The sequence below is a fragment of the Prionailurus bengalensis genome, chromosome X (genome assembly GCF_016509475.1).
Source record: "Prionailurus bengalensis isolate Pbe53 chromosome X, Fcat_Pben_1.1_paternal_pri, whole genome shotgun sequence".
Lineage (NCBI taxonomy): Eukaryota > Metazoa > Chordata > Mammalia > Carnivora > Felidae > Prionailurus > Prionailurus bengalensis.
The window spans coordinates 20910315-20936202 of NC_057361.1; the positions used below are offsets into that span (position 1 = coordinate 20910315).

Consider the following 25888-nt stretch of genomic DNA (forward strand, 5'->3'; position numbering starts at 1 on the left):
CATCAAGAGGCATATGATTGCCCTTTATTGACAATGCTTCTTTTGGTCATTTGGGTAAGAGAGTATATATATATATATATATATATATATATATATGCATATATATATATACACATATACATATATACACACATATATATGTATATATATGTATATATATGTATATGTGTGTATATACGTATCTATAAATCACACAGCGACTTATTCTCACGCTAAGAAGGCAAGTTATCAGGCAAGACTTCTAGTGCGCAGCAGGAGGCAGTCGTTTTCTCAAGGCTCTGCGGAACCGGTCCAACCACGCCCATCCCACTGCCCTCCCGCGTCTTTTTTCCCCGGAAAATCAATTCTCAGAACCAGAAAGCTCCTACTGGCTCGCGCCCAAATCTTTTCCCATCAGCACGGGTGCGCCTGCGCAGCGCGTCTCCAGGCGGCTCCTTTCCAGCGCCCGGCCGCCTCTTTTTCCTGTTCTCCTCGGCCTCCCCTTCACTCGCGCTTTTCCCGGAGGGGTCATAACAGGGCGCCAAATTCGCGTCCGCGGGAAGGCCGGGGGCGGGGCGCGGCGCGGCGCGGCACGTCAGTGGCCTTCCGGGCGGAAGTCCGCAGCCTCCGGAGCCTCTGATTGGCTTTCAGCCTGGCGCCTGTCTCGGCCCCCGCGCCAGTTTCGGGCTGGTTGGCGCGGAATCGGGAGACTTCGGAACCATGGCGCTCGTGCACGGTGAAGACTGCGAGCTGGGGTCAAGCGGTGAGGGATGACCCCGCGCGCGGGGTCCTGAGTTGGGAGTGTAGGGACCGTGGCATGACTGTAGGTGGTGGGGATTCTGGAGTGGTCTCTTATTTTGTCTTAGGCGCGCATCCGGGTCGCCGTACTGGTCTTTTCGGGCGCGGACCTCGGCCATCCCGGGTAGGACCCCTTTGGTTGGTATCGGGTGGTGCTTCCTTTTAGGACCGTTTGCACCTGGCAAACCAGAGCACACCCCCTGCAGGGCCTGTGTCACTCCTGGTGTCCACACTAGTCTGCATTTTCTTTTTATTTCTTTTGGTGAGCGCGTTCCACGTGCTGGGCACACCTTCATCCAGACTGGCCCCGGTGGGGCACGGGTTTGCTTCAAAGTATCTCCGGACTCTGGCCCCAAGTATCTGCTTGAGGGCTAGGGCAGAACGGATGTGGGCCCTTTCTATAGAAGCTCCCAGGAAAATTGCTTATATCTCGTAACTCAGCAGGAGAGAAAGGTCTAAGGGCTGTCACCGCAAGATACAAATGGGTTTTGTCTTTTTAGGTAATGGATTTCTACTTTGTGCGTTAACAATTTTTTCTTTAAATTCTGTCGAAAGTTCTTCAAGTGCTGCATAGAAATAATATTCACAGTCTAGTTGTCTCTGGTGAAGTCCCCCCCCCCCAAAAAAAAAGCATCAGCTCAGCAGCATTTGGGATGTCATAGATATGACTCCATTTTCAGTAGTAATCTTTTACTTCCAAAAATAGAATACAAAAATGTAAATTGGCTTTGTCTGATTTCTGATTTTTGAACTGTGTTCATCTAGTGTGACTTAACTTCAGTGAACTTCTAACTTAAAATCAGATGCTTCGCTTTCTTAGCTCAAGCTCCATCACCTGTCACTCAAATACATCACCATTAATGAGAACTTGCTTTCTAATCAGCTTCCTTTGCATTCACCTAGTTGTGAATCACAGATTTCAATTTCTTCTAGCCTTTCGTTTTTAAGACAATTTATTTTGGAGAGTCGTCTAGCCTGGATTACAAATGGGGTGTGGGATGTGAGTATGAGAACAGTCTTTGCAGCCGTGCATCAGTGATTTGCCACTAGGGTGTCTTTCTTCACCCTAAAAACTACGTCATCTACGAACATCAAGAAATCACTCTTCGGAGGATACTGTGTAATCTTGAGACTCTCTTAAGTCATGGTGTTGATTAAGTAGTTGCTGGAGCTTGTGACTAGAATTTTTTCCTTAGAGCAGAAAGATTGTTACCTGAAAGACTGTTGCAGGCTAGTGTCTGTCTGCTTTTGGGGAGAACGGGGGTACTTCAGATGGTAATCTTGAAGCAAATATTTAAACTTTTGTAATGGGTTATTTTCATGCTTTTTGGGGTTAACTTACCTACATGAAGCATTGGACACATTCCAAGAATAAAATTCTAGGCATTTTTTCCCTTAGGTATTAGAAGGTGGGGCACCTTGACAATGGCAGTGAAAAGTTGAAAGGTCTGTAACTAGCTGTTATTATATATGAAAAGGGATCAGGGAGAGTTTAATTTAAAAAAGCAGGTACGGTGGTTTATTCATTTGTTCATTCAGCAAATATTTATAATGTACCTACGAGGTATAGGCAGTCTGCCAGACTCTGGTGCAACAGTATTACAGTGGTAGGTAAGCTGGACATGGTTTTTATCTTCCTGGAGTTGAGATGGTAAAGATCTAATTATGTGTGGTGCTATATTGAGGCTTCTCTGAGCAAACTGCTTTGCTTTATTTTTGCTTTCTAGAAGCTAGAACATGGTACTGCTAGGTGTGGTGTGTGTGGGCTGTGTGTGTTTGTATGTGTGTGCCTACCCTGTATCTGTACACACATAACACAAACATTAAATGAGATTCTGTACTGCTGAGTACAAAGTAAGCCGGGGATCTTCATTTAATGCTTAACAACCTTATGGAGCAGAGATGATTATCCCCATTTCCCAGATGAGAACTCTGAGGCTCTGCATTAGTCAGAGTCCTTAGGTGTAAGCTGCAGGAGCCAACTCTAGCTGATGTAAATAGAAAAAAGGAATTTATTGGAAGGATTTTAGGGATTAGAAGGATATGTTGTTCACAAAAACTCCAGGAGGATTGGAGAGTCAGTCAAGGGGCTGCTTAGCCAGGAATGTGATTAAAGTCATGTCCCAAAACTGGTCTACTGAGGAGGTCATTGCCAGCCATGGCCAAGTACTTGATGTTATAATTTGTACCTTGGGACATTGCTGGCTCCGTGAGCCCAGGTAATCCTCTTGCAGGTGATACTACTTCTAGAATCTTCCTTTAGCCCACCCCCCTTTCCTTCTGTCACGAGCGTCTGATTGAAAGTCTGAACTGGTGTTCTTAATTGATAGAGCCTCTTTTATATGTTCATGCTGTAGTTGCAAGGGTGTCTGGGAAAGAGCATCTGGTTTTGCAACTTATGTAGTGACATTTGGGCTCTATGTGTCCGAGCAAGATTTATAAGCGGGGAGTTTCACAAATAGGTTCAGGTGCTGGGCAGCTTAAAAACCAACAAGACATCTGATCACTGCAGCTCAGAGACACTAACTGGTGGTCTCATGTCACCCAGTAAGTGGTGGAGTTGGATTGTACTGATTTTCCCTAATCTGTTCTCCCACTCTACACTTTGATGTCAGATTTATCTTCCATACTGACTTTCTCACGGTTTCTGAATGCACTTGGCAGTTTCATCCCTTTGTAATTTGGCTCATGCTTTTTTTCAGTGCTTCTGCCCCTTTTCCCCCTATACAATGATGGTGAAATTCTATTTCTCTTCCTGGGTCAGTGTTGGCAACCTCCCCTGTGAAGGCTTCCCTGATTCCTCAGGCAAAATTAACAGTGCTCATTTCTGTGTTTCCTGAGTACTTTGTTCTTCCTTCTTATTGGGCACCGTGTCTGTATGATCGTGGGAACCTCAGGTCCTTTTGCTTTATTTGACTGTGAGCCCCCTTGACGACAGGCAGCTGTCTCTTGCTTGTAATTGTATCCCAAATCCTTTAGAGTGGCACAGTATTGCCTGTGAAGTAAGTTCATTTGAAGAACTGTAGATTTCGTCAGGATAGTCTACTAAAGGGGTCCACGGAGTCTTTAAAAATATACTGAGACCAACTTTTCACTCTCACTGGTCATGCCCAATAATCTCTGAAACCTTTTCACGTAGGCCTGCTCATGATTTTTTGAAATCATTTGAGTGACACCCAAGATTTGTGGCTGTCATCATCAACTACCTGCTTTCCTTAATTTTTACTTAACGCTTTTTTGAAAATGGACTTAAAAGATGCAAAAGTCAAACAATAGACTGAGATGGTAGAAAGAGATTCCATTTCCAGAAAGCTAGAAAAAATAAGATCTCTAATTATGCTTCACCTTTAAGATCTAGTTTTCAACAGTTTATTGTCAGCATTTAAATTTAACTTTAAATTGCATCTTCTATTTCAGTCAAACACTTTGTCAGTCAGTTTAATGTTGTTATGAATGTTCCAGAGGGATTGGAGCTTTTAGGATTCATCTCATCAATACTTCTTTTCTGTGCCTACTCCTTTTTATAAAATAATTAGCATCAAATACAATAAAATACTCAATTTCACAGACCTAGATGGCAATCGTGCTAAGCTGAAATGCACGGCTGGCAGGCAGCACTGCCTCGCTTGCCTTGGTTATTCTTCAGCTGGTAAATGAAAGTCTTAATTTTGTGGATGAACTCTTTTCAGTGTATGTGTGTGGTGGTCAGTTGATAATGACCAAAAACATGAATAATTCAAAAGTTGAATGAACGAACACTGAGGCCTTCTGATATTCCAGTAATTTTTGACAAAATACATTTTAATCTTTGTAATTTTGCACTATCATACCATGCTGTAACCGACTGAGTGAGGCCTGGAAGTTAGTGAAGGATTCAATCTCTTCAGAGCCCTACTTGTTAAATTCTCCCAACCACCCACTTGATCCCTGCTTTGAAATTCCGAGTACTTTATCTGCCCCTCTGTTAGGGCAGGTATCCTAAAGACTGGTTTTGAACTAGTTGTTAACTTATCTCCCATTTTAGATTATGAATTCTGTGAGTACACAAACCATGTCTTTCTGATCTTTGTGTCTTTCAGAGCACCTAGTACAATGCAAAAAGCAGATGCTCCTTCAGAGCCTTTCAAGTGTTAATAGAATACAAAATGACTTGTCCTTCTCCTATAACTCTGCTTATGGGCTGTCATTTTTAATGGAAAGGTTATGGACTAATGGCTGATCTCCATTCTGCAGTGTCTCCATAAGATATCAGTTGAATTTGGAATTTTCCTCTTTGGGGAAGAAAAAAATAACAGTTGCTTCAGTTATTTTCACTGGGTCTTAGAGAAAATTTCTGGAGTCACAGGAGCTGCATGAATATGACCTTTGAACTTACTGTCTACAATATGAAAAGTATGTGTGTATAATATTAAAATTGTTACTATTGGCTAGAAACATCCCTGTTACTGAGGAAAGATGACTGGCAATTTTCTAACATTTCCTATAAATTTGGCTTTTTTTCAGCTCTGTCAGATTCAGGGAGTTTTGTAGCTTCTCGATCCAGGCGAGAAAAGAAATCAAAGAGAGGGCGCCAGGAAGCTCTAGAAAGACTGAAAAGGGCTAAAGCTGGTGAGAAGTATAAATATGAAGTAAGTAACCATTTTTCTTTTTTTTTCCCCTCCTGTGCTTTATCTAACTCATAGCCTGTCGGTATTTTATGTCCCCTTTGTCATTGATGAGAAATAAGCATATAATTCGCTCTTGTTGTGATAGTCATTTCTTACTATTAAACAAGCATGGGCATGAAGTAGATTTGTACATTGTGTACACTGCTTGACCCTTTGAGTTCCTGTAAGGCACTTTACGCATGCTATTCACATTCTGATGAAAGCAGATCTACATTTTTGTCCTTATTAAGCACACTGTAGCTTTGGTAAGTCCCATAGCTTTGTTGGGGGAAACTTAGAAATGCTTTTACCTTACTCTTAAGGTATTGAGCAGTCTAGCTAAGCACTACTTCGTGGAGAGAATTTTTCTTTCTAATTTCATCTGCAAGGGGTGAATCTGCAAGGACTTGGGCCTTACTCCTGTTGTGTCCTATGTGTAAGATTGAATGTGATGCCCTTTTGGCCTGCAGGTAAAAAAGGAAAAAAAAGGAGCGGCTGCCATCTAGACAGCATTGTCTGGGTTCCCTTTCAGTGTGCTTCCTATATCTTACAGTATCTTAGCTGCCTTAGGGCCAGAAAGTGATTAATTAATACTGGAAAATAATGATAACTCCAACTGCTCATATACTTTTTTAGCAAACACTGTTTTAAGTTCTTTTACTAATAGGTTCATTTATTTAATCTTTCCAATAATCATGAAAAAGTTAGATACTATGATTAACAGCATTTCACAGGTGAGAATCCTGAGGTCACAGTGGCGGATCCTGGAGCCTGGATTTGAGCACAGGCAGTCTGGCTTCAGAATCTGCATATTTAACCATGGTATATACTGTGCTATGCAATTAAGAAAGTAGAAGAGTGTTTTTTTTTTCACTTGCCATCATTCAGTCAAGTTAAGTGAGTCAACCAGATCACAAAGGGTTGCTAAAAGGATTACAGTGAAGCAGGAGTAAAGCATTTTTAATGTAGGAACTTCTGTAAAGGAGTTCTGTGGGGGCATTTCAGATGTTGACACGATGTGACTGATTTTTCTTTAATCACTCATGTTAATTGCATGGCTCTAAGGGTTCATGCCAAGCAGTAGCTCTGTTTTGTGACATAGAGTCAAAATGACATTTTACTCAAAATAATTTGTTAAAATAGTTTTCTGGTATCTTTTTGATAGTATATTAAAGTGAGTTACTTAAATAAGAGACAAAGTATGCCTGATAGACTTCAACCAACAAAAATCATCCTGCCAGTTCCCTTCCCCTGCCAAAAGAAACTTGGTCAGTATAGTAATATTGTTGGATGGGTTTGTGTTTGGGTTGTCAAAAACTGAATTCGGTAGGGCAGGTAGTTTCTGTTATCAAATGGTGAAAGGCCAAATCAACATTTTCCAGTGATCCCTATGGAGCAGATTAAATAGCTGGTGAAAACCAAGCCTGGTCCTGTCATTGTTACAAGTCTCATTGCTATGGCAGGAGTCTGGTCAGCTCTGCACATCGGGCTCTCAAAGCTCCACGTCCAAGCGATTTTTCCTGGAGTCTTAGCTTTTCAGCTGGAGTTAGTCATTTCTTCTAGCCCCTTTCCCACTTGAACTCTGGAGAGAAGGGGGGGATTTTTAATGAGGTGTCTTTGAATTCTTCTAAGCAGACCACCAAATTTGCACCTGGGATGCCGATGGCCTGTTACTGTAGCCGCTGAGGTGGCTGCCTCTGTTCTGCTTGTTGCTTACGTTGTGAAGTGCTCTGCTCTGTTCATGTCAATAAATCCTGGTGTTCTGGCCCTCCTGCAGTTGGGCAGCTCATGTTGCTGGAGGACTTGCCCTTCACCTAGCTCGGCATTCCAGTCTCTGCAGTCTCAGGGCCTGAGAACGGTAGGGCATCAGTGGTAATGCCGACAGGGATCACTGAAACATTGTTTCTAGTGTGTCTGTAGAATACCGAGTATGCTTGTTGTGCTGAGTGGGAGAGGGAGATAGGTGGGGGAGGGTTTCCTTTTGAACTATATTTGGTTGGTTGAATAGTTCATAAAATTGTCAGTTTGCAGGACATCATCAGCTAGTGTAGAGGGGGTTAGCATGCCTTATGGGTTTGCTAAGTACAGGAGAAACCAGTCCAGAAGTTACAAGCGAATAATCCCCAAAGCAGCTACCAAAGAATTGGCTATAATTCAGTTTGTTTTTTATGAAGCCGATGAGTAATTGATGGTGTGACAAGTGTATTATGCTAATGGAATCATTTAATATCTTGTGTTAACACCCACGTAAAAGGAATACTAAGTTAATTGATGTCTATTTAAGGAAAACCTGGTAGTGGTGTTGAATGTCAGAACTCATGATTTGGTTGCAGCTACTCCTTCAGGCTGCCATTCCAGTTTCAATTTGACGATTTTCCATCAGAAATGTTTAACGCTTTCACTCCGTTTGAAGCTTTCTCAAACTTGTATGATGGCAGGTTGAGGACTTCACAAGTGTTTATGAAGAAGTTGATGAAGAACAGTATTCGAAGCTGGTTCAGGCCCGTCAAGATGATGACTGGATCGTGGATGATGGTATGTGGGAGGAAATGGCCTCCTAGACGCCGTACTAGTTGTGTTGTGTAGAGTCTTGTGCAGTGGAGTTGCTGCTTTGCACGAGCAGACGTAAGACACTGTGAAGATCATACCATTGGTTCAGATTTTTCTCAAGTACAATATTTGAGAGTGCAGAGGCAGTACAATACAAAGTTTGTTTTGGGATATTTGGAGAGTCCGGCCACATATCTCAGGAGCTAGTATAAAACCTCCAAGAAGGGGCTAGGAATTGGGAGGAACCATGTACCTGTGGGGTATCCTCGGGTGATGTGGGGATAGGAAAACTACCTGTTGCACAGAATGTCTGTGAGGATTACACAAAGCTCTTTGCGTGAACAGTAACCTGGACAGTGGAAAGCTCAGGGCAGAGGCTGGTCCCGATGTTCTTACAACCCATGTGGAAAGCCCACTGGTTACTGCTTGTCGGGTGTGACTTCTTGGCCATGTGATTGCCGACCACTGGGGGGGGGGGGTGTGTAGACTGCACCTGTGACCATATTTATGTTTCTTTTTCTGTAGTTGGACTCAGCTATATTGCCACTTTTCCCTGGAGACTGAGGTGCTTTTTCTGGGCCTCTGTGATCTCAATTCTTGTACTTTTTATTCTTTTGGTAGAGCAAAACTACTGCTAAACATCCTGTTGTGGCAGACTTTGATCCTGAGGGCCAAATTGTTTCCCTAGCTCACCTGGATGGGCATAGCATATTTCCTTTTGTTTTGACTCAGCAAACCTGCTGTGTATGTAAATGTTGTGTTTCATCTGGCACTCATCTGAACCAGGTTTCTGCTACACTTAAAGATGGCACAGGCCGGGAGAACATCTGAGTGGGTATAAAAGGTGTTTTGTTGTGGTGGTGGTGGCTAAAATACTACTAGCCACTTTTAGAAACTTGATTCCAATTTAAAATTTTGTCCTGTAGATGGTATTGGCTATGTGGAGGATGGCCGAGAGATTTTTGATGATGACCTTGAAGACGATGCCCTTGATTCTTATGAGAAAGGTAACTATTTTGTTTCTAAGAGAGTGCCATTTTGAGATATAAAGCATTAACATTTGAGATGACTTGGTACTTTGACACGGGTTCCTTTAAGGGTAAAGGACCTACCACAACTGTTTTTAGGTGTGGTATATGTTCTCATATTGAGAGAAGCGTAGTTCTGTAGAAAATTAAATGTAAAAAGAAAAACAATACCATGAAAGGAAGTTTCGTGTCTCTGTGATCCAAAGAGTTTGGTCTTTTACTTATTTTGGAATTTCATCTCTGTGGTCATTTTAGACTTGGTGATTTTGAGAGCTGCAGCAATAAATGATGTCTTTTAATTTCTACTCAATTGATGTGCTTACAATTTTAGCTCTTTGATAGTAGCATAGTACAATAATTAGATTTAGTAATCAACTTGCTTTGTCTAATCAAAATTTAAAATGATACAAATGAATGTGTCAGATTTTCTTAGCTACATAATCTTTGACAAAATGTTTTTTCTTAAGTAAACAAGCCTGATTTAGTTTCTGTAAAATGTGAAGGGGAAATTGTCTTTAGTGTTTGTTTTTTTGATTTGCCTCATTATTACCACCAAGTGTAGATCATGGGTCAGCAAATTATGGCCCACTCACAGCCAGTTTATTTTAAACCGCTTTATTGAACTGTAATTCACGTACCATACAATTCACCTATTTAAAGTGTACATTTCAGTGGTGTTTACTATAGTCAGAGTTGCGCAGCTATCACCGTAGTTGGTCTCACGTTTTTGTTTTTTTTTTTTTACCTCAGAAGGAAATCATGCCTGTTACTATGTAGGGCCCCAGCTCAGAATGTTTTTTTCTTTTCTTTTTTTTTTTTAAATTTTAGGGAGGGAGAGTGCAAGCAGGGGACAGAGGGAGAGGGGGGGAGAGAGACAGAGACTCTTAAGCAGGTTCCACACTCAACACGGACCCTGATAGGGGGCTCGACCCCACGACCTGGGGATCATGACCTGAGCTGAAATCAGAAGTTGGATACTCAACTGACTGAGCTGCCCAGATGCCCTGGTTTTTTCATTTTTAAAAGGTGTTTTTAAAAAAGAGAAAAATGCAAGGAAGAATATGTAGCAGTGTGAGAGATGTGTGCAGCCACAAAGCCTAAAATCTGTTCTATCTTGTCCTTTTTTAGAAATACTGGGCCCGAATTTGTGGATTTTTAACATTTACTTTCTTCCTCTTCCCCCTTCTCAACCACATATACACAGACTTAAGTTTTCGTTAACTTGTTGAAAGTAAGTTTTAAAGCCATGATGCTTCACTTCTACAGGTTTCAATAGTGACCTCCTAAGAACAAGAACACTTGTGTACTTTAGCCACAGTACTATTCTCATAATATTATCTAATATATCGTTCATATTAAGATTTCCTCAGCCCAAAATGATACCTGTTTTTTCAAGTACAGAGTCCATTTCAGTTTTTATGTCTCTTGAGTGTTATTTAGTATAGAATGGCACCATCCATCCTCTCCTCCCTCTCTGGCTTTTTTTTTGGTGGAAGGGGGGTGGTCTTTCATCACCTTGGCATCTTTAAAGGGACCAGGCTGGTTTTGTTCACTATTCCACAATCTGGGATTTGCCTGATTGCTTCTTGGTGTATAGAGGTTAAATATTTAAAAATTTTTTAATGTTTTTCATTTTTGAGAGAGAGAGACAAAGCACGAACAGGGGAGGGGCAGAGAAAGAGGGAGACACAGAATCCAAGCAGGCTTCAGGCTCCGAGCTGTCCGCACAGAGCCTGACGCGGAGCTCGAACCCACAAACTGTGAGATCATGACCTGAGCCGAAGTTGGACGCTTGACCGACTGAGCCATCCAAGCAGCCCGAAAACCCTTGTCCTTTAAAATACACGCAAAATAATTTTAGAAGTTTTAGAGCTACTAAACCAATATGTCTACTGACAACCTTTCTAAGTGAAGTTTATTATTTCTTTGTAGTTTGGGGTGCCCAGGTGGCTCAGTTGGTTAACTGTCCAACTTCGGTTCAGGTCATGATCTTGCATCTCATGGGTTCGAGCCCCTTGTTGGGCTTTGCACTATCAGTATGGAGTCTTCCTTGGATTGTCTCTCTGCCCTCCCCCATTCATGTGTTCTCTCTCAAAATAAATAAATAAATAAATAAATAAATAAATAAATAAATAAATCATTTTATAAACAATTGAAAAAGTTCTGGAGATCGGTTGAACAATGCTGTGAATATATGTAACTGTACTGAATTGTACATAAAAATGGTAAATAATTTCTTTGCAGTTTTATTTGTTCTCACTAAGGGTGTATAGTTAGAGGATTGTGTTTGGAAGGTGCGTGAAGTATTTTTTTCTTTGTGCTATTTTATCAGTTTACTACCAAGGTTCATTTGTGTTTGTATTCAGATTAGGATTAAAAAAAATCCTTTGTTTCAATTTCAATTTTTGAATATTGTGAAAGATTTTCATGATTTCAAAATCAAAACGATACTGAGATCAAGACTCAGATAAATCTTATCCTCATCACTGTGCTCTCTACTTGGTTTTTACCCAGTTTCCCTAGGTAACCATTTTTAATAGTTTCTGATTATCCTTCCCGTTTTCCTTCCACAAAAGAAATAAGGATAAATGTAATTTTTTAATGTTGGATGTTACTTAGTCATTCATTAGTTACGGTAAACATGTGGACTGTCTTTCTGGTTTCTGCCAACCTGTGTAATGTAGGGACTCTACACGGTGGTACCATTTGGTAGCAATGTGGCTAATTGTGTATTTGTAGTTTTTGTGTGTCCATGAAGAAGAGAATGAAAGGAACCTGTGTGCTTTTTATCTCCCTGAACGGAGGAAGACTTTGTTTGAGTTATGGCTTTGTTGTGAATTGTCTTTATCATCTTTAATGACTCCCATCAGTTACCTGGACCTGAGTTTTGTTATCTGTAAGTTAGGTTGCACTGGACCCGGAGGTTTTTGATGAAAGGACCCATGTCCTAGTCATCTCAGTGCCAGTCACAGTAGCACGTGCAGAGAAAGTATGCAGTATTTGTTGAATACATGAGTCATCTTTTTGTTTCCATTGTCATCTTGTTATCTCTTCCTAGTAATACATCAGTGAAGAGAATGACTTGGCATTCTCAGTTTTATACGTCTTTATTCCATGCTTTGCCACCATTCATCCATGAGTCCCCACTGCCTCAGTGCCCCTCAGGAGAGCCCAATAAGGTCCCTAAGATCTTAGGAAGGGAAAGAGAATTCTGTAGTCCCCTTGGAAGACTTAGAAGAAATTGTAGAGTTTTGCATAGATGTAAAAGGACAACTGTCTGGTGTGGATCCAGTCCCTGACATGTTTTCAAATAGAAGCAGAAAATATTAACTAAGTCCTAATGAAAAAACAAGTAGGAAAATGAATAAAACAAATAAAACAGAAGTACTAACACTGTGAAAGATTCTACATCAGATGTTGACTCCTATTCTTTATGTTTCTTTTTGGTCCTTCTCTAGATACTACTAACCTACGATGGGGAGATTAAAGCCTACTTAAGAAACCTTCCATGCTATTCAAACCTGTGTTGACCTTCTCTTTTGATACCCTGTATTAGGACCTGTATTTTGTGTTGTAAACATTTTGGCCATTAATTCTTTTCTGGTTTCAAACTGCCAAATGATTTCAATAAAAAATTATTTCTCTTAGGTTTTTCACAAATGTTCTACAATTTTTTCATTTTTAGGTACACGAAAAAAATGCCCTTTTTGCAGTTAAATACACATACATTTTATTATAATTGATGTTTAATAAGTTAACAATGTTTGTAGCCATGACCATTATCTAGTTCCAGAACATTTTTAGCACCCCAGGTGAAAACCCATACCCATTAAGCAGTCGCTCCTCAGTCTTCCTTCTCCTATCACCTGGCAGCCACTAGTCTTTGTCTCTGTGGATTTGCCTATTTTGAAAATATGTGGCCATTTGTGTCTGGCTCCTTTCATTTAGCATAATGATTTAAGGTTCCCTTATGTTGTAGCATATATTAGCACTTCCATCCTTTTTGTGGCTGAATAATAATCCATTGCAAGGCTATACCACATATTGTTTATCCATTTATTAGATGATGGAATTTGGGATCTTTCTACCTTCTGGTTATTGTGAATTGTCCTGCTACAAACATTCATGTGTAAGTTTTTGTTTGAACACCTGTTTTCAGTTCTTTTGGGTATATACCCAGGAATGGAATTATGTGTGTATATTTTTATTTTTTTCTCACACAAAAGAAATTTTTCTGTGGATGCTTTTATACTCTGTTTTTTCACTTAACAGGGTGACCTGAAAATCATTCCATATTAGCACATGGAGATACTTCTTTCTTACTTACTTATTTCTACATACTTGCATAGTATTTAACTGTATAAACATGTGATGATGGTGTATTCAAATGGTTTCCGTGAGTTGTCAATTAGATTTTCAACAATTTGCTTTCACAAAAAAATCTGCATTGAGTAACTTGGTGTGTGTGGTGCTTTTCTCAGAGAAAACTTCTAGAAGGAGGATTGCTGGCTCAGAGAGTAAATGCACATGGAGTTTTAGGAGATACTGCTCCAGTACTTGTCCCATTTTGCACTCCCATGAACAGTATGAGTGTCCATTTAGACCCTATGGCCTTGCCAACAGAGTGCATTGTCAGGCCTTTGGATTTTTGGCATTCTGATACGTGAGAAGTGACATCTGAATGTGGTTTTCATTTGTGTTTCTTCTACAGATGAAGTTGAGCATCTTTTCATGAAACTTAGAGCTGTTTATACATTTTTAATTTTTAAGTTTTTTTAATGTTTATTTTTGAAGGAGAGAGAGACAGAGAGTGAGCGGGGGAGGAATGGAGAGAGGGAGACACAGAATCCAAAGCAGGCTCCAGTTTCTGAGCTGTCAGCCCAGAGCCTGATGCGGGACTCGCACTCACAAACTGTGAGATCATGACCCGAGCTGAAGTCAGATGCTCAACCCACTGAGCCCCGACTGTTTATATATTTTTTAATGTGAACTGTATGTTTGTGTTTATTGTGCACATTGTTTTTGGGCCTTGGGGCTTTTTTAATATCAGGGAATTTCTTCTTAAAGTTCATTTATTTATTTTGATAGAGTGCTTGGGCATGAGCAGAGAAGGGGAAGAGAGAGGGAGAGAGAATCCCAAGCAGGCTCCACACTGTCAGCACGGAGCCTGATGTGGGGTTCAAACTCCTGAACTGTGAGGTCATGACCTGAGCTGAAATCAAGAGTCAGATGCCTAACCAACTGAACCACCCAGGCACCCCAGGAGTTTTTTTTAATCAGAAAAATTGGTTCTTTATCTGCAAAGCACTGCAAAAGTTTTCTTGTGTTTTGTCTTTAAACCTGTTTCTGGTATAATTGAATCTGTCAATTTTTTTCTTGCAGATGGATTTTGAATCTGTTAGAAATACTTTTTTTATACCCAGCTTACAAAGGAACTTGAAAGTATGTGTCTATTTTCATTAAAAATTTTTTGATATGTGATTTTTTTTTGTGTTGGTACTGTTTTCTTTACAATTGGAGAGCCAACACTACTTGTTAAAAAGTCCATTTTCTCCCCAGTGATATAAGATGCCACCTTTATTATATGCTAGGTTACACAAGTAATTCAGTCTTTTCTGGATTCAATTTTCTATTTCATCTGGTGGATATCTTCTTTTAAAAATTTATTTTAATGTTTCTTTATTTTTGAAAGAGTGAGACAGAGCATGACTAGGGGAGTTGCAGATAGAGAGGGAGACGCAGAACCTGAAGCAGGCTCCAGGCTCTGAGCTGTCAGCACAGAGCCCGACATGTGGAGCTCAGACTTACAAACCCTGAGATCATGACCTTAGCCGAAGTTGGACGCTAAACTGACTGAGTCATCCAGGCACCCCTGGTGTGTGTATTCTTATGCCACGCTGTATTAACTATTCATTCTAGGTCTTTTTGAGGTAGAGAGTTCTGGAATGAATCAGAAAGAGGGAGTAAAACTGGCAGTATTAGAAGAGTTTGTAGGTGATTAACACATTGCCATAAGAGAAAACATGGAAAAAATGTTTCCGTGCCGTTTAGTGTTGTTACAACATATTGTGTGTGTGTGTGTGTGTGTGTGTGTGTGTGTGTGTGTGTGTGTGTGGTTGCTCTTCCTCAGAAGATGGAAATTAGGATGCTACACTACCATGATTGGTAATCCTATTTCTTCATAGTTCAGTTTTCCTGCCATCAGGATAGCACTAAAAAAGATGATCTGATGAAGGCTGCTAGGCTAATCCTCTGGTTCCAGATGAGCTTGGTTGTTTCATTTCTCTTGGAGAAAAAACAAAAAAAAATCCTACCTTTTAAAAAGATTTCTGTTCACACTAACAATAGCCATTAAACAGTCCTGCTTAGTAACTTATCCTGATATTTAGTGTTTCATCAGTTTTTTTTTTTTAAGATTTTATTTTTAAGTAATCTCTGTATCCAACATGCAGCTCAAACTCACAACCCTGAGATCAAGAGTCACATGCTCCACCAGTTGGGCCAGCCTTGTCCCCCATCATCAGTTTTTATAATAACATTTAGCCAAAGTTTTCCTGAATTAAGCCACTTTTAAAGATTCTTCCCTGTGTACCACGTATAAAGTGTCATATTTTTGTATTTTATTATTTCTTTTTTAGTAGGCTTCACGCCCAACATGGGACTTGAACTCATGACCCCAAGGTCAAGAGTCACATGCTTTACCAACTGAGCCAGCTAGGCACCTGTGTTTTTGTATTTTGAATTCTTTATGTTTTTCTTTTCATTCTCCTATACAGAGGGCAGGTGACTAGGCTTTTAGTTGTACATGTTTATGACTAAGTTGTATTCCAACAGGCAAAGATGAAAAAGCACGTACTAAAGATAGGAGGAATGTAAAGAAGACTGTGGTGACAAAACCAAACAATATCAAGTCACTGTTCATTGCTAGTGCTGGGAAGAAGACTGCAGACGTGAGTTTCATGGTTTCCTTGTATTTTGTCTTTTTCTTTGAGAAGTAAATTTAGTATTTGATTGTATGGACAATAGGTGCTCAGTGTTCTTGAGCTCAGATATTTCCATTGTATTTTCCCACTTTCACGAAGTTGGATGTGTATTTCTAGATGAATTTAGGCACCTCATTGTTTGGAACTTGGAGATAGAAAAGTGAACGGACAGGGTGTTTATTTTATGGATTAGCCGGAGGCTCCTGGAATGAGGGTGAAAACAGGATGGGGGCTCTAGGTTTAGGAGTTGCATGTACACAGGTGGTGGTTAAGATCTGAACGGTAGGTGAGTCCTCAGGGTGGGGACTGAAGAGGCAAGGACTGACTGGTTGGGTTCTTCCTTTCACAGACGCATGGTGTGGGTGAGAACGTGAAGTGCAGGGCTTTCTCATTCTGTCTCCAATTATACTTTTCAGAAAGCTGTCGACTTGTCTAAGGATGATCTGCTAGGTGACATTCTCCAAGATCTGAACACTGAGGTAAGTCATTCTCGGGGAGTTGTCAAATATGCGGGGGACATAGGCTGAAGAAACAATTCAGTAATTTTACAAAACAGACTGCTGCTAGAATTTAAAACAAAAAATTCAACGACAACACAACCCCCCCCCCCAAAACACACACATGCGCGTGCACGCACACACACACACACACACACACACACACACACACAACTCTCCAAATTGGTTTCTTACCACTTTAGGTGAGTAGTTTCCAGCTGTTACAAGCTATGCAGTTATGTCGATGGGGCTGCGTGGGGATGTGTTTGAGGTAGTAAGAACCTACACGAGTCAGTTCTGGGAATGCATGCTGCTTGTGTTTAGTTGCTGCAGTGTATGTTCCCGAAATAGATTGAAACCTGTCAGTCTGCACAGTCAGGCATGAGATCCTCATCTTGAATTCAGAGAGGGAGTGAAGGAAGAGGCAGTGAGCTGTTCCTGAGACAACTCAGGCTCGGCTGCTCTGGGAGTTTACAATGGGGCTGTTACACGTGGAGACTGAATTCATTTAGAGGTGTGTTTCTTTCTAAGTAACGCTTCGTTAAAACAACACCAACATGTGTAGTTCTAGCTTGACAGTTTTTACATGCAATATCCTGGAGGGGTAGGGGAAAAGTATGTTAAGTTGTAAAAAGAAAAAATTGGGTGAGAGGTGGATTTAATATCTGTTCTGGTTTTCTAGTGAGTCTGGTATTGTTGCTATAGTAACTGTAGTACATGAACATAGATCTGCTGGGGTAGCAGGGAAGGAAGAATGCTTTGCTTATTAGGCTTCATTGGGGGAAGAAATGTACTTTTTCTGTCTTCTGGTAAGCCAAGCATGGCAGTGAATGTCTGTCTTACTCCTCCTTTTAAAGACACCTCAAATAACTCTACCACCTGTAATGATACCAAAGAAGAAAAGATCCATTGGAGATTCACTGAATCCTTTCTCTGTGCACACCCCCAAGGTAAAGTGAGTGGAAAAACCTTCAATCTTGATTTGTATTATTGCTTAAAACTTACTTTGTTGCTTTTCTATGTGAGGGAAATGCTTTTGAATTTCTTCTTGATTTTTGTTTTAAATTGGGACTCCCTTTTGATTGTATAGTTTCATGTATTTCAAAAATAGCATGTGCCTGCTTCTTTCATAGTAAATTTTTAGTAACTAGTATGTGTTTATTATAGGTATTACAGCTGTGCTAAATGCAATAATTTTCTTCCTGGAAACAAGTATTTTTTGGTAAACCTAGGTAACAGTAAAATAATGGAAGCTGTTACATTAATGATACATAAAATTGTCGTATAAATGGGAACTGTCGTTTTCTCCGGTCAGGGTAGGACAGTATAAAATACTATGCAGGTTTAACTGACCGAACATGTAAAAATATTTACAGGCAGTTCCTTCAAGAAAAACTGCTTCCCCTGTCTCAAGGAAGGAGCCTCCATTAACTTCTGTTCCCCTTAAATGTGCTGAATTTGCTGGTAAGTCTAATGTCAGAGCTGCAAGGGTGTTGAGCAGTTGCAAAATGCTGTCGGGAATGGAGGTCCCCTGAAGGAGGAAGTGGAGGCAATTTTGAAGGTATTGTGATAGCAGGTTTAAGGGTGAAAGATTTGAATCCATAGCAGCAAAAGTTAGAAAACATCCAATTCGGAGATTGAACAGGAATGCAGGCACAGTGTGGGAGGAAGGGTAGGCTGCTGTTGCTGTGTGGGAGAGGCCTTTGTGTTACATGGCAGCTCTACATGATGGGAATGTGTGATGACGCCTACAGGAGAGTCCGTGCCAGCTTTGTGTATAGACGACAAGAAGGACTCCGGGACAATGAATTTTGAAGACGGTGACTTTGATGAACCTATGGAAGCTGAGGAAGTAGATGTGGAGCCCATGGCTGTCAAGACTTGGGACCAAGAGAGTGAGCCAGCAGAGGGGGTGAAACATGAGGCAGATCCTGGGAAAGGCCCCTTGTCCTACTTGTAAGAGCATTTTATGACTTTTTTGGCAGGTAGCACTACAAATGACTCAGTTGGATTTTGAAAGTTTTTGATATGTGATTTCTGCAGAGGAAGTTTCCTCCCAGATGTTTCTTGTTGGGACATTGATCAGGAAGATGATAGCAGTTTCTCAGCCCAGGAAGTCCAAGTGGATTCCGGTCACCTCCCGCTGGTAAAAGGGGCAGATGAGGAACAAGTATTTCAGTTTTATTGGCTGGATGCTTATGAAGATCAGTACACCCAACCAGGTAATCATACGTATGGTAACCGCCTTTAGTACAGAATGGTGCCTTTCCCTTAAGTGCTTTAGTTACTATAATTGGCAAAGGCTCTGCCCTCACATACATGTGTAGTAAAAGAGCACCATTCATTCATTGTGAAGTGTGTGAGCCACCCCGGTGGAGATGAGCTGTGGTATGAATAATCCTTAAAAATGTGTTTTCCGAAAACCAGTTATATGTGATTTTGGAATCTGTGCTTGTTGTTCACCTTCGATGTATCTGAAGTTGTAGTTATGCGCTTTCTTTTAAATGGAATCAGTCATTAATTTGTTTATTTAGCAAATTGAATACCTGCTGTATGCCAGGCAGTGAGATGCTGTGAACTAGCCGGACAAATTCCCAATCCCAGTGGAGCTTACATTCAACTGTGGTGGGAGTGGGTGGGGAAAAATGGGTGGTAAATAAGCTAAGTTGGTAAATGGTGTGAAGGCAGTTAGTTGGGGGATGGCCAGGGAAGGCCTGTTTTCGGAGACCACCATTGGGTGAGATCTGAGGCACGTGCTGAGCTGAGGAAAGAACATTTCATTGTGATGAACTGGTGAGCACAGAGGCCTGGAGAGAGAAAGGAGACCGGTCTGATTGTAGCACAGCAATCCAGTGACAAGATTGGTAGAAAATGAAGTTGGAGACAAAGGCAAAGGCCAGGTGATGAAGGACCATGAAAGCCACACTGAGGAATTTAGATCTCACTCTAAGAATGGAGAGGGCTGCAGTGGAGGATTTTAAGTGCTGGTGGCGTGGCGGTGGTAGTCATATAGTTGGGTTTACTGTTTAACAGGAGCCTTCCGGTTTGTGTGGAGAATAAATAGGTCTGTGCGGAGAATAGTGTGTGTGTGGGGAGGGGAAGACTGGAGCCTGGAGATCATTCAGTACAGGGCAGGCATGCTGGTTACTTGGCCTAGTGATGGCTGTGGAGGAGGAGAGGAATGAATGTATTTCACATGTATTTTGACATGAATTTGTCACTGGATTGACATGGGCACTGACAGAAAGGAGGAATCGAGGATGGTTCCCAGGTCCTCCTCCGAATGAACTGAGAATGTGAATTCTGCCTCAGACAAAGCCAGGAGGCTCTCTAGTGTTTTTTTGTCCTCCTTGAGCCCTTCTTCACCCCAGGGTTGGGCATGCCAAGGTAGGTCAGATTAATATAAAATACCACATATATCCTTAAGCAGAGTTGCCTTCACTTGGATCCATTTCTGGGTGTGAGGGTAGATGCAACTGTGTATTTTTCAAAGTGGTTTCCTGGAGGCTGCATCCAGTGAAAATAGAGTATCCATGAAGCAAGTGAATGAGTAAGAGGAGTAAGCATTAACCATCAGTCTTGTAGGCCAGATTTATCTTAAAGATAACCAGGCATTGACATCCACTGGAAGGTTGTTAACAGTCTCTCCGAAGGGAGCAGAAGCATTAATAGGCCTCAGCATAGCAAATGCATAGGGACAGGTGCAGAGCCATTTGAGTAGTGAACTGCAGTGTGTTAGTTTCGTAGGTAAAGAATAAGCCCTGTTAAAAAATCTCAACCATCTTAGAAATGGTATCTACTTCAGCTGTGACAAGACAGTTCGGTTAGACCCTCTCACCTGTTTGGCTACTACCTCTTTGCTGCTCACCAGTGGAGGGTAGACTGGCAGGTGGGGTTGCATGCGGCTGAGCAGGTAGTTCCCATCCAGTGCCGAAACCCAGGCCTGCCCTATCATACGGCTTCAGGGGACACCATTTTCACGTGTGCTTCACGTGTCTCCCGCTCCCTGGAGTTCAACACTGGGGGGCTTGCGGGAGTTGCGCGATGTGGTGGGCCTGCCCTTCCCAGTGCTTAGTCTCTCTGCTGGGTCCGCTCGGTGCTGGATTTGATACCCTGTCTTGGTTAATGGTCCCATCAAAACCAGAGACTCGGGAGCGAGCCTTGACTGCCCCTTTTCCTCACTTTCCTCACCATATCTTGTTAGTTTTCTCCTCCTCAAGGTGACAAGCTGTCTTTTTCTCCTTGCGTCTTCCACCTCTGATCCCCGCTTGCCTCCTGAAACCATTGTGATAGCTTCCTGAGGGATCCCTCAGCTGTCATCCCCACATTGCTGCCAGAGTGATTGCTCAGCAGGGGAGCTCTGACCACGTCATTCCGTTGTTAAAAAAAAAAACCAACAACAAACCCAAAACACACCTCAGTGGCTACTGTCTGCAACATAAAGTCCGAGTTCCTCAGGAAGGCTTCTGACACCTGCCGTATATGACTTCTGTGTTCTAGAGATAGTTCCCTGTATACACCTGCTCCTGTTGATACCATGTCCCTTTACTCATGGTGTTTGACTGGAATGCCCTCACTGTCTCAGCCCAGGTGTGTCATCTGGAAGTTTTCCTAATCCTCTAGACCAACCTCATTTTCCCTGGGACCCCATCATACCCTTTCCTGGTGCACTGTTTGTCATACTACTTTGTAAAGATCTGATTCTGTGTTTTTCTTGCTCCAAAGTATTTTATTTAACTCCTGGATGGACGGGACATTTTATTTCCAGCTTCCAGCCTAATGCCAAGCATGTAGTAGGTATTGAATAAATGTCCATTGAAATACACTGCATGGCTGTGGACAGGCCTGTAGATGCACATGGAAGGTTTCAGGGAGCCAGAGATGCATTCACTGCTGTTGTTGAGATTGCCTCTTGTAGCCTGCTAGCAGCGTGGGGGAAGAACGGGTAATGCAGAGAGACACGGTGCCGGCCAAGGTTAATCCACGTATAAACCAGCACATTGCCCACTGGCAACTGCCAAGGATTAGAACCTGAAGCAACAACAGTCTTGTTTTCTGTGTGAAAATGAGTTTATTATTTCCACCTTTTGTTTACTTGTTGATACTCTGAGAAACCGACAGCATCGTTTCGCAGGACAAGGCTTAGAGCTGCACCATCCACTATGGTAGCCACTGTCCACATGTAGCTCTTTAAATTTAGATTTAAAGTAATTAGAATGAAATAAAAAAATTCAGCTTCTCAGCCAGTAGCCACGTTTCAAATGCTTTAATAGCCACCTGTGGCTAGTAGCTACCAGATCCATGGATGGCATAGATAGAACAGTTCTGTCATCACAGAAATTTCTATTGGCTAGTGCTTGTCTATAGTCATAGTTGTTGGAGGTTAAGATCGAGGCATTGAAGCGCGGCTGTATTAGGAAAGCCACGAATTTATGATACGTGTCATTACTGAATCTCTGGTGCTAACCATAGTCAAAGATAGGCCTTTTCAACCACTATCGGGAAATATTCTGCATTTGAAACAGATACTAGTCTCTTATTGGCTTATCTCCCAAATGCTATGGTAAAAGGAAATTTCAAGTGCTGGAGAAGGCCCAGGCAGTCTGGTGTAGTTATAGAGAAGGAAGTTAAGGCTTCAAAAAATAAAGTGGCCAGAGCTCTGGGCTTCTCACCCACAGTCCACTCTGCTGTTTTGTGGCACTTCTTAAGCTGCGTTCTCTGTGATTGATGCCAACGGGTTAAAAAGGACGGCTTAAAAAAAAAAAGACGTCCTTTAATCTCAGGGGGCTGAACAGTTTCATCATGATAGCAGGTAATGATCACTGAGCCTTGGTGAAATCAATGCTGCTAATAAAAACGAAGTACTCCCAAAGACCCTGTTATTGTGTCTCACGTTTTTACAGATTCTAAGTAAGTCAGTTATTGCTGAATGCTCCATAATTATGAAAAGAGTCTTACTCTTTGCATATGGGAAGATATCCTGTCTTCATTATGACTTTTTCAAGGTTGAATAATCCTGACTGCACCTGGTTTCAGCTAGTAACTTTGGGGGGAATGTAATCTTTGTTTACCATGATCTTTTTGTGGCAAATGAGGCATAAACAGTGTCAAATGTGTTGCATGAAGTGTGATATTAGTTTGACTGTAAAATGAGCTATTTGAATCTGTGAATCCAATATTAGGGTCTTTATTTTTCTTTGCATGGAATTTTGTTTCTTCGTCTCTCACTGTTGTGAGGATGACTTTTAATTTTCTGAGCTCTTGTGATTTTTTTCTTTTTTAATCATTCCTCACAGTCCTCCCTTCCCTCTCCCCTTCTCCCCCCTACCCCAGCTGAAAATCACACAACTCTTTTAAGAATTTTAATCATGTGCAGAAATGAAATTTTTTAGATGGTCTTATTTCCACTAGAATGAGTGACAAAAGGAAGCACTGATGAGCTATCTTGTGAAACTGGAGTAATTGGCCTTGTGAACAGTAGCCTTTGCATGTGCCAGAATTTTCTTAGTGCTCAGACAAGTGGCTGTGTTGAGTGGCTATGCTGATAACTGCTGTCTAATTATGCACAGAGCTCGGGATTTTGCACAGTGGCCATCTTTTAGGTTGACAAACCTCTGGAGTCCTTTCTTGACATCCAGTTTTCATGAACAGTGACTTGATGTCTATGTAGAAAAGCTTGTTTTTACTTTGTGGTATACATTACATGGGAATCTCAAAAGGAGCATGTCTGCTGATTTGGTTGCTAGATCATTTTTTAAATAGGAATAGAAGAAAAACGAACATGATAAGCACCACCTATCCAGATATTTAAGTAGTGAGTGAGGTAGAAAGGGTAAAATAGGAGATAGTAGTTGAACTCTCTTATGACATCCTTATCATTATATAGAATATGATATATGAGATCTATTATGTTTTTCCCCAAATGCAATTTTACATATAGAAAAATAGTGATGCACCATACATAGCTACTCTTATACATGAATGTTAATTTTTATTCCTAAGTACAAGTGCTAAAAAGCAAGTTAGTATTCTCACACTTCACAAGAAGTTTCTTTTGATTTTTTAATTTTTTAAATGTTTATTTATTTTTGAGAGAGAGAGGGAGAGCACACATGCGCACAAGTGGGGGAGGAGGGGCAGAGACAGAGGGGGCAGAGGATCCCCAAGTGGGCTCTGCATTGACAGCAGTGAGCCTGATGTGGGGCTTGAACGCACGAACCACAAGATAATGGCCTGAGCCAAGGTCTGATGCTCAGCCGACTCAGCCACCCAGGTGCCCCCCCCCCACAGGAGGTTTCAATAGATTTGTTGGAGAATAGTTTGCTTTTTTTTTTTTTTTTTTTGTTTCTCTGAATCTGGGTAGTCCCAGTTCTAGGGAAGTTTGTTTTTTCCTTACACTGACCTAGGGTATCTCTTTAATTTCTGAGGTTATGTATACATTGACCTGGGATGTCTCCCCACTTCCCCAGAGGTTTCTGCACTAACCTGGAGTGTCTCAGTAGTTCCCCAAGTGTGGATACTCAGACTTGGGATGTCTCCCCAGTAACTGAAGTTTATCTCTCTTTACCTGGGATATCCCGAATTCTGGGGAAAACGTTTACATCAGGTTGGAGAATCATTCTGCCCCCTGACATCTCAGCGGTCATGTTTTACTAGTGTGATGTTGTGTGGCATAAGTACTGAGTAAAGGAATTGGGCTTGGGGGGTGGGCAGCTGTTGCAAATTTACTATAAAAAATGGTGTGTCATGAAGGCATGAATGTGTGGAGACGTTCAGTGAGCCTTCACGCTGCGCCTTTAATGTGAGTAATTGAAACGCTTCTTTTCTCATGGTTTTCTCCTATTCTCTTAGGTGTGGTATTTCTGTTTGGCAAAGTTTGGATTGAATCTGCCAAAACCCACGTGAGCTGTTGCGTCATGGTGAAAAACATCGAGCGAACACTCTACTTCCTTCCCCGCGAAACGGTAATTGCTAGTGGTTAGCCTCTAATTCCAAGTACGTTGTATGTTCTGCCACCAGCCATATTCTTCAACATTTTCTTGAATTTGAATAGAAAGAAAGATAACACATAGCAAAGTAATTGTTTCCAATACTTGGAGCATGTTTTGTGTTCTTTTCCTGAAATGGAAAGAAACTGTTCTGATCTTGTTTTTATTAGTTACTGGCAAGTCGTTATCCACAGCCTTGATGCTTCCTTTTTGCTGACTGCCTGATGACCACTGATTGTCAGCAGCTCCATTAGAGGTTGGGAGAAATAGAGAAATGTAGTAAAACTGTTTTCGTTAAGAGTGTTAAAGTCTGCATTTTAGTATATAATGCTTTCTTCTCTCTGACCCCTCATTTCCATACTAATCGGGGTTGGGAGTGTGTGGCTCTAAAATGTCCCAGGGCATTTGGCCCAGTTTTCATGCTTTTGCTATGCATGTAGCAGTACCGTGCCCACTATAGCCATTCAGCCAGGTCAGCTCCATATGCTCCTCCTTTTGAAATTGGGACTTAATACCCACACTCCCCTCCCAACCCCAGCCCGTCCCCTGAGATCTCAGCTGAACTGTGAAGCTTCTTGGTCAGGATTTACAGCACTATTCTTCCATTTTGTAGAATCAGTCATTTTTATCTGATGTGCTTTTATGATGCCACTGGGAGGAATCGGGCATTGGGTTTCGTACCTTTTTGGGGTCTCTTTGTATCTTTGAATTCATCTCTCTGTAAGAGTGTTCTTTTAAATGTTTAAATGGCTGAAGATGAGAATTGAATGAGACTTGGGTTTCTGGTTGTTGAAAAGATCTCATATACAGATACTTTTTTTCCTTTCCCTTCTCTCCCCATGGGAGAGCAGAAAATTGATCTGAATACAGGAAAAGAAACAGAAACTCTAGTTACAATGAAGGATGTTTATGATGAATTTGATGAGAAAATAGCAGCAAAATATAAAATTATGAAGTTCAAGTCCAAGGTTTGTATTTGGTGATAATTTTTTCCAGCTCTGTTTATTAGTTGTTTGTTCATTTCCTGACTTAACAGAATAGTTACTGTATGTCTTCTTTGTACAAAATGTGTTTTTTGTGACTGCAATTCATTGAATGGAAATTTCATAGATACCAATGTAAAGCTAGTATGTTAAGATTTGTAAAAGTAATTCTCTTAACTTAGAAAATAATTTTCTTGAATTTGAATAGAAAGATAACACATACCAAAGTAATTGTTTCCAGTACTTGCAGCATGTTTTGTGTTCTTTTCCTGAAATGGAAAGAATCTGTTCCGATCTTGTTTTTATTAGTTACTGGCAAGTCGTTTTGGTCAGAAGGTTAAGGTGTTATAGTCAAACAGTGGGGACTATAGTGCTATTTCTGATAGGATAAAAATCTTTTATTTGTGTGTTACATATTGATTGGCCTTGATTTTAG

The 25888-nt window shown here is 41.2% G+C and overlaps 1 protein-coding gene across 1 annotated transcript in view; it reads left to right on the forward strand.

Annotated features, from left to right (window-relative positions):
* Window positions 1-607: 607 nt before the first annotated feature.
* Window positions 608-25888, forward strand: part of POLA1 (DNA polymerase alpha 1, catalytic subunit) — a 299598-nt gene continuing 274317 nt past the window's right edge. Inside the window, exons 1-12 of the mRNA XM_043570717.1 lie at window positions 608-742; window positions 5281-5405; window positions 7862-7958; window positions 8900-8980; window positions 15836-15951; window positions 16401-16463; window positions 17339-17431; window positions 17858-17945; window positions 18236-18437; window positions 18525-18703; window positions 24333-24445; window positions 25321-25437. Of these exons, the coding sequence (XP_043426652.1) occupies window positions 700-742; window positions 5281-5405; window positions 7862-7958; window positions 8900-8980; window positions 15836-15951; window positions 16401-16463; window positions 17339-17431; window positions 17858-17945; window positions 18236-18437; window positions 18525-18703; window positions 24333-24445; window positions 25321-25437 (1317 nt within the window). The 5' untranslated portion in view covers window positions 608-699. The remainder of the gene's footprint in view (window positions 743-5280; window positions 5406-7861; window positions 7959-8899; window positions 8981-15835; window positions 15952-16400; window positions 16464-17338; window positions 17432-17857; window positions 17946-18235; window positions 18438-18524; window positions 18704-24332; window positions 24446-25320; window positions 25438-25888) is intronic.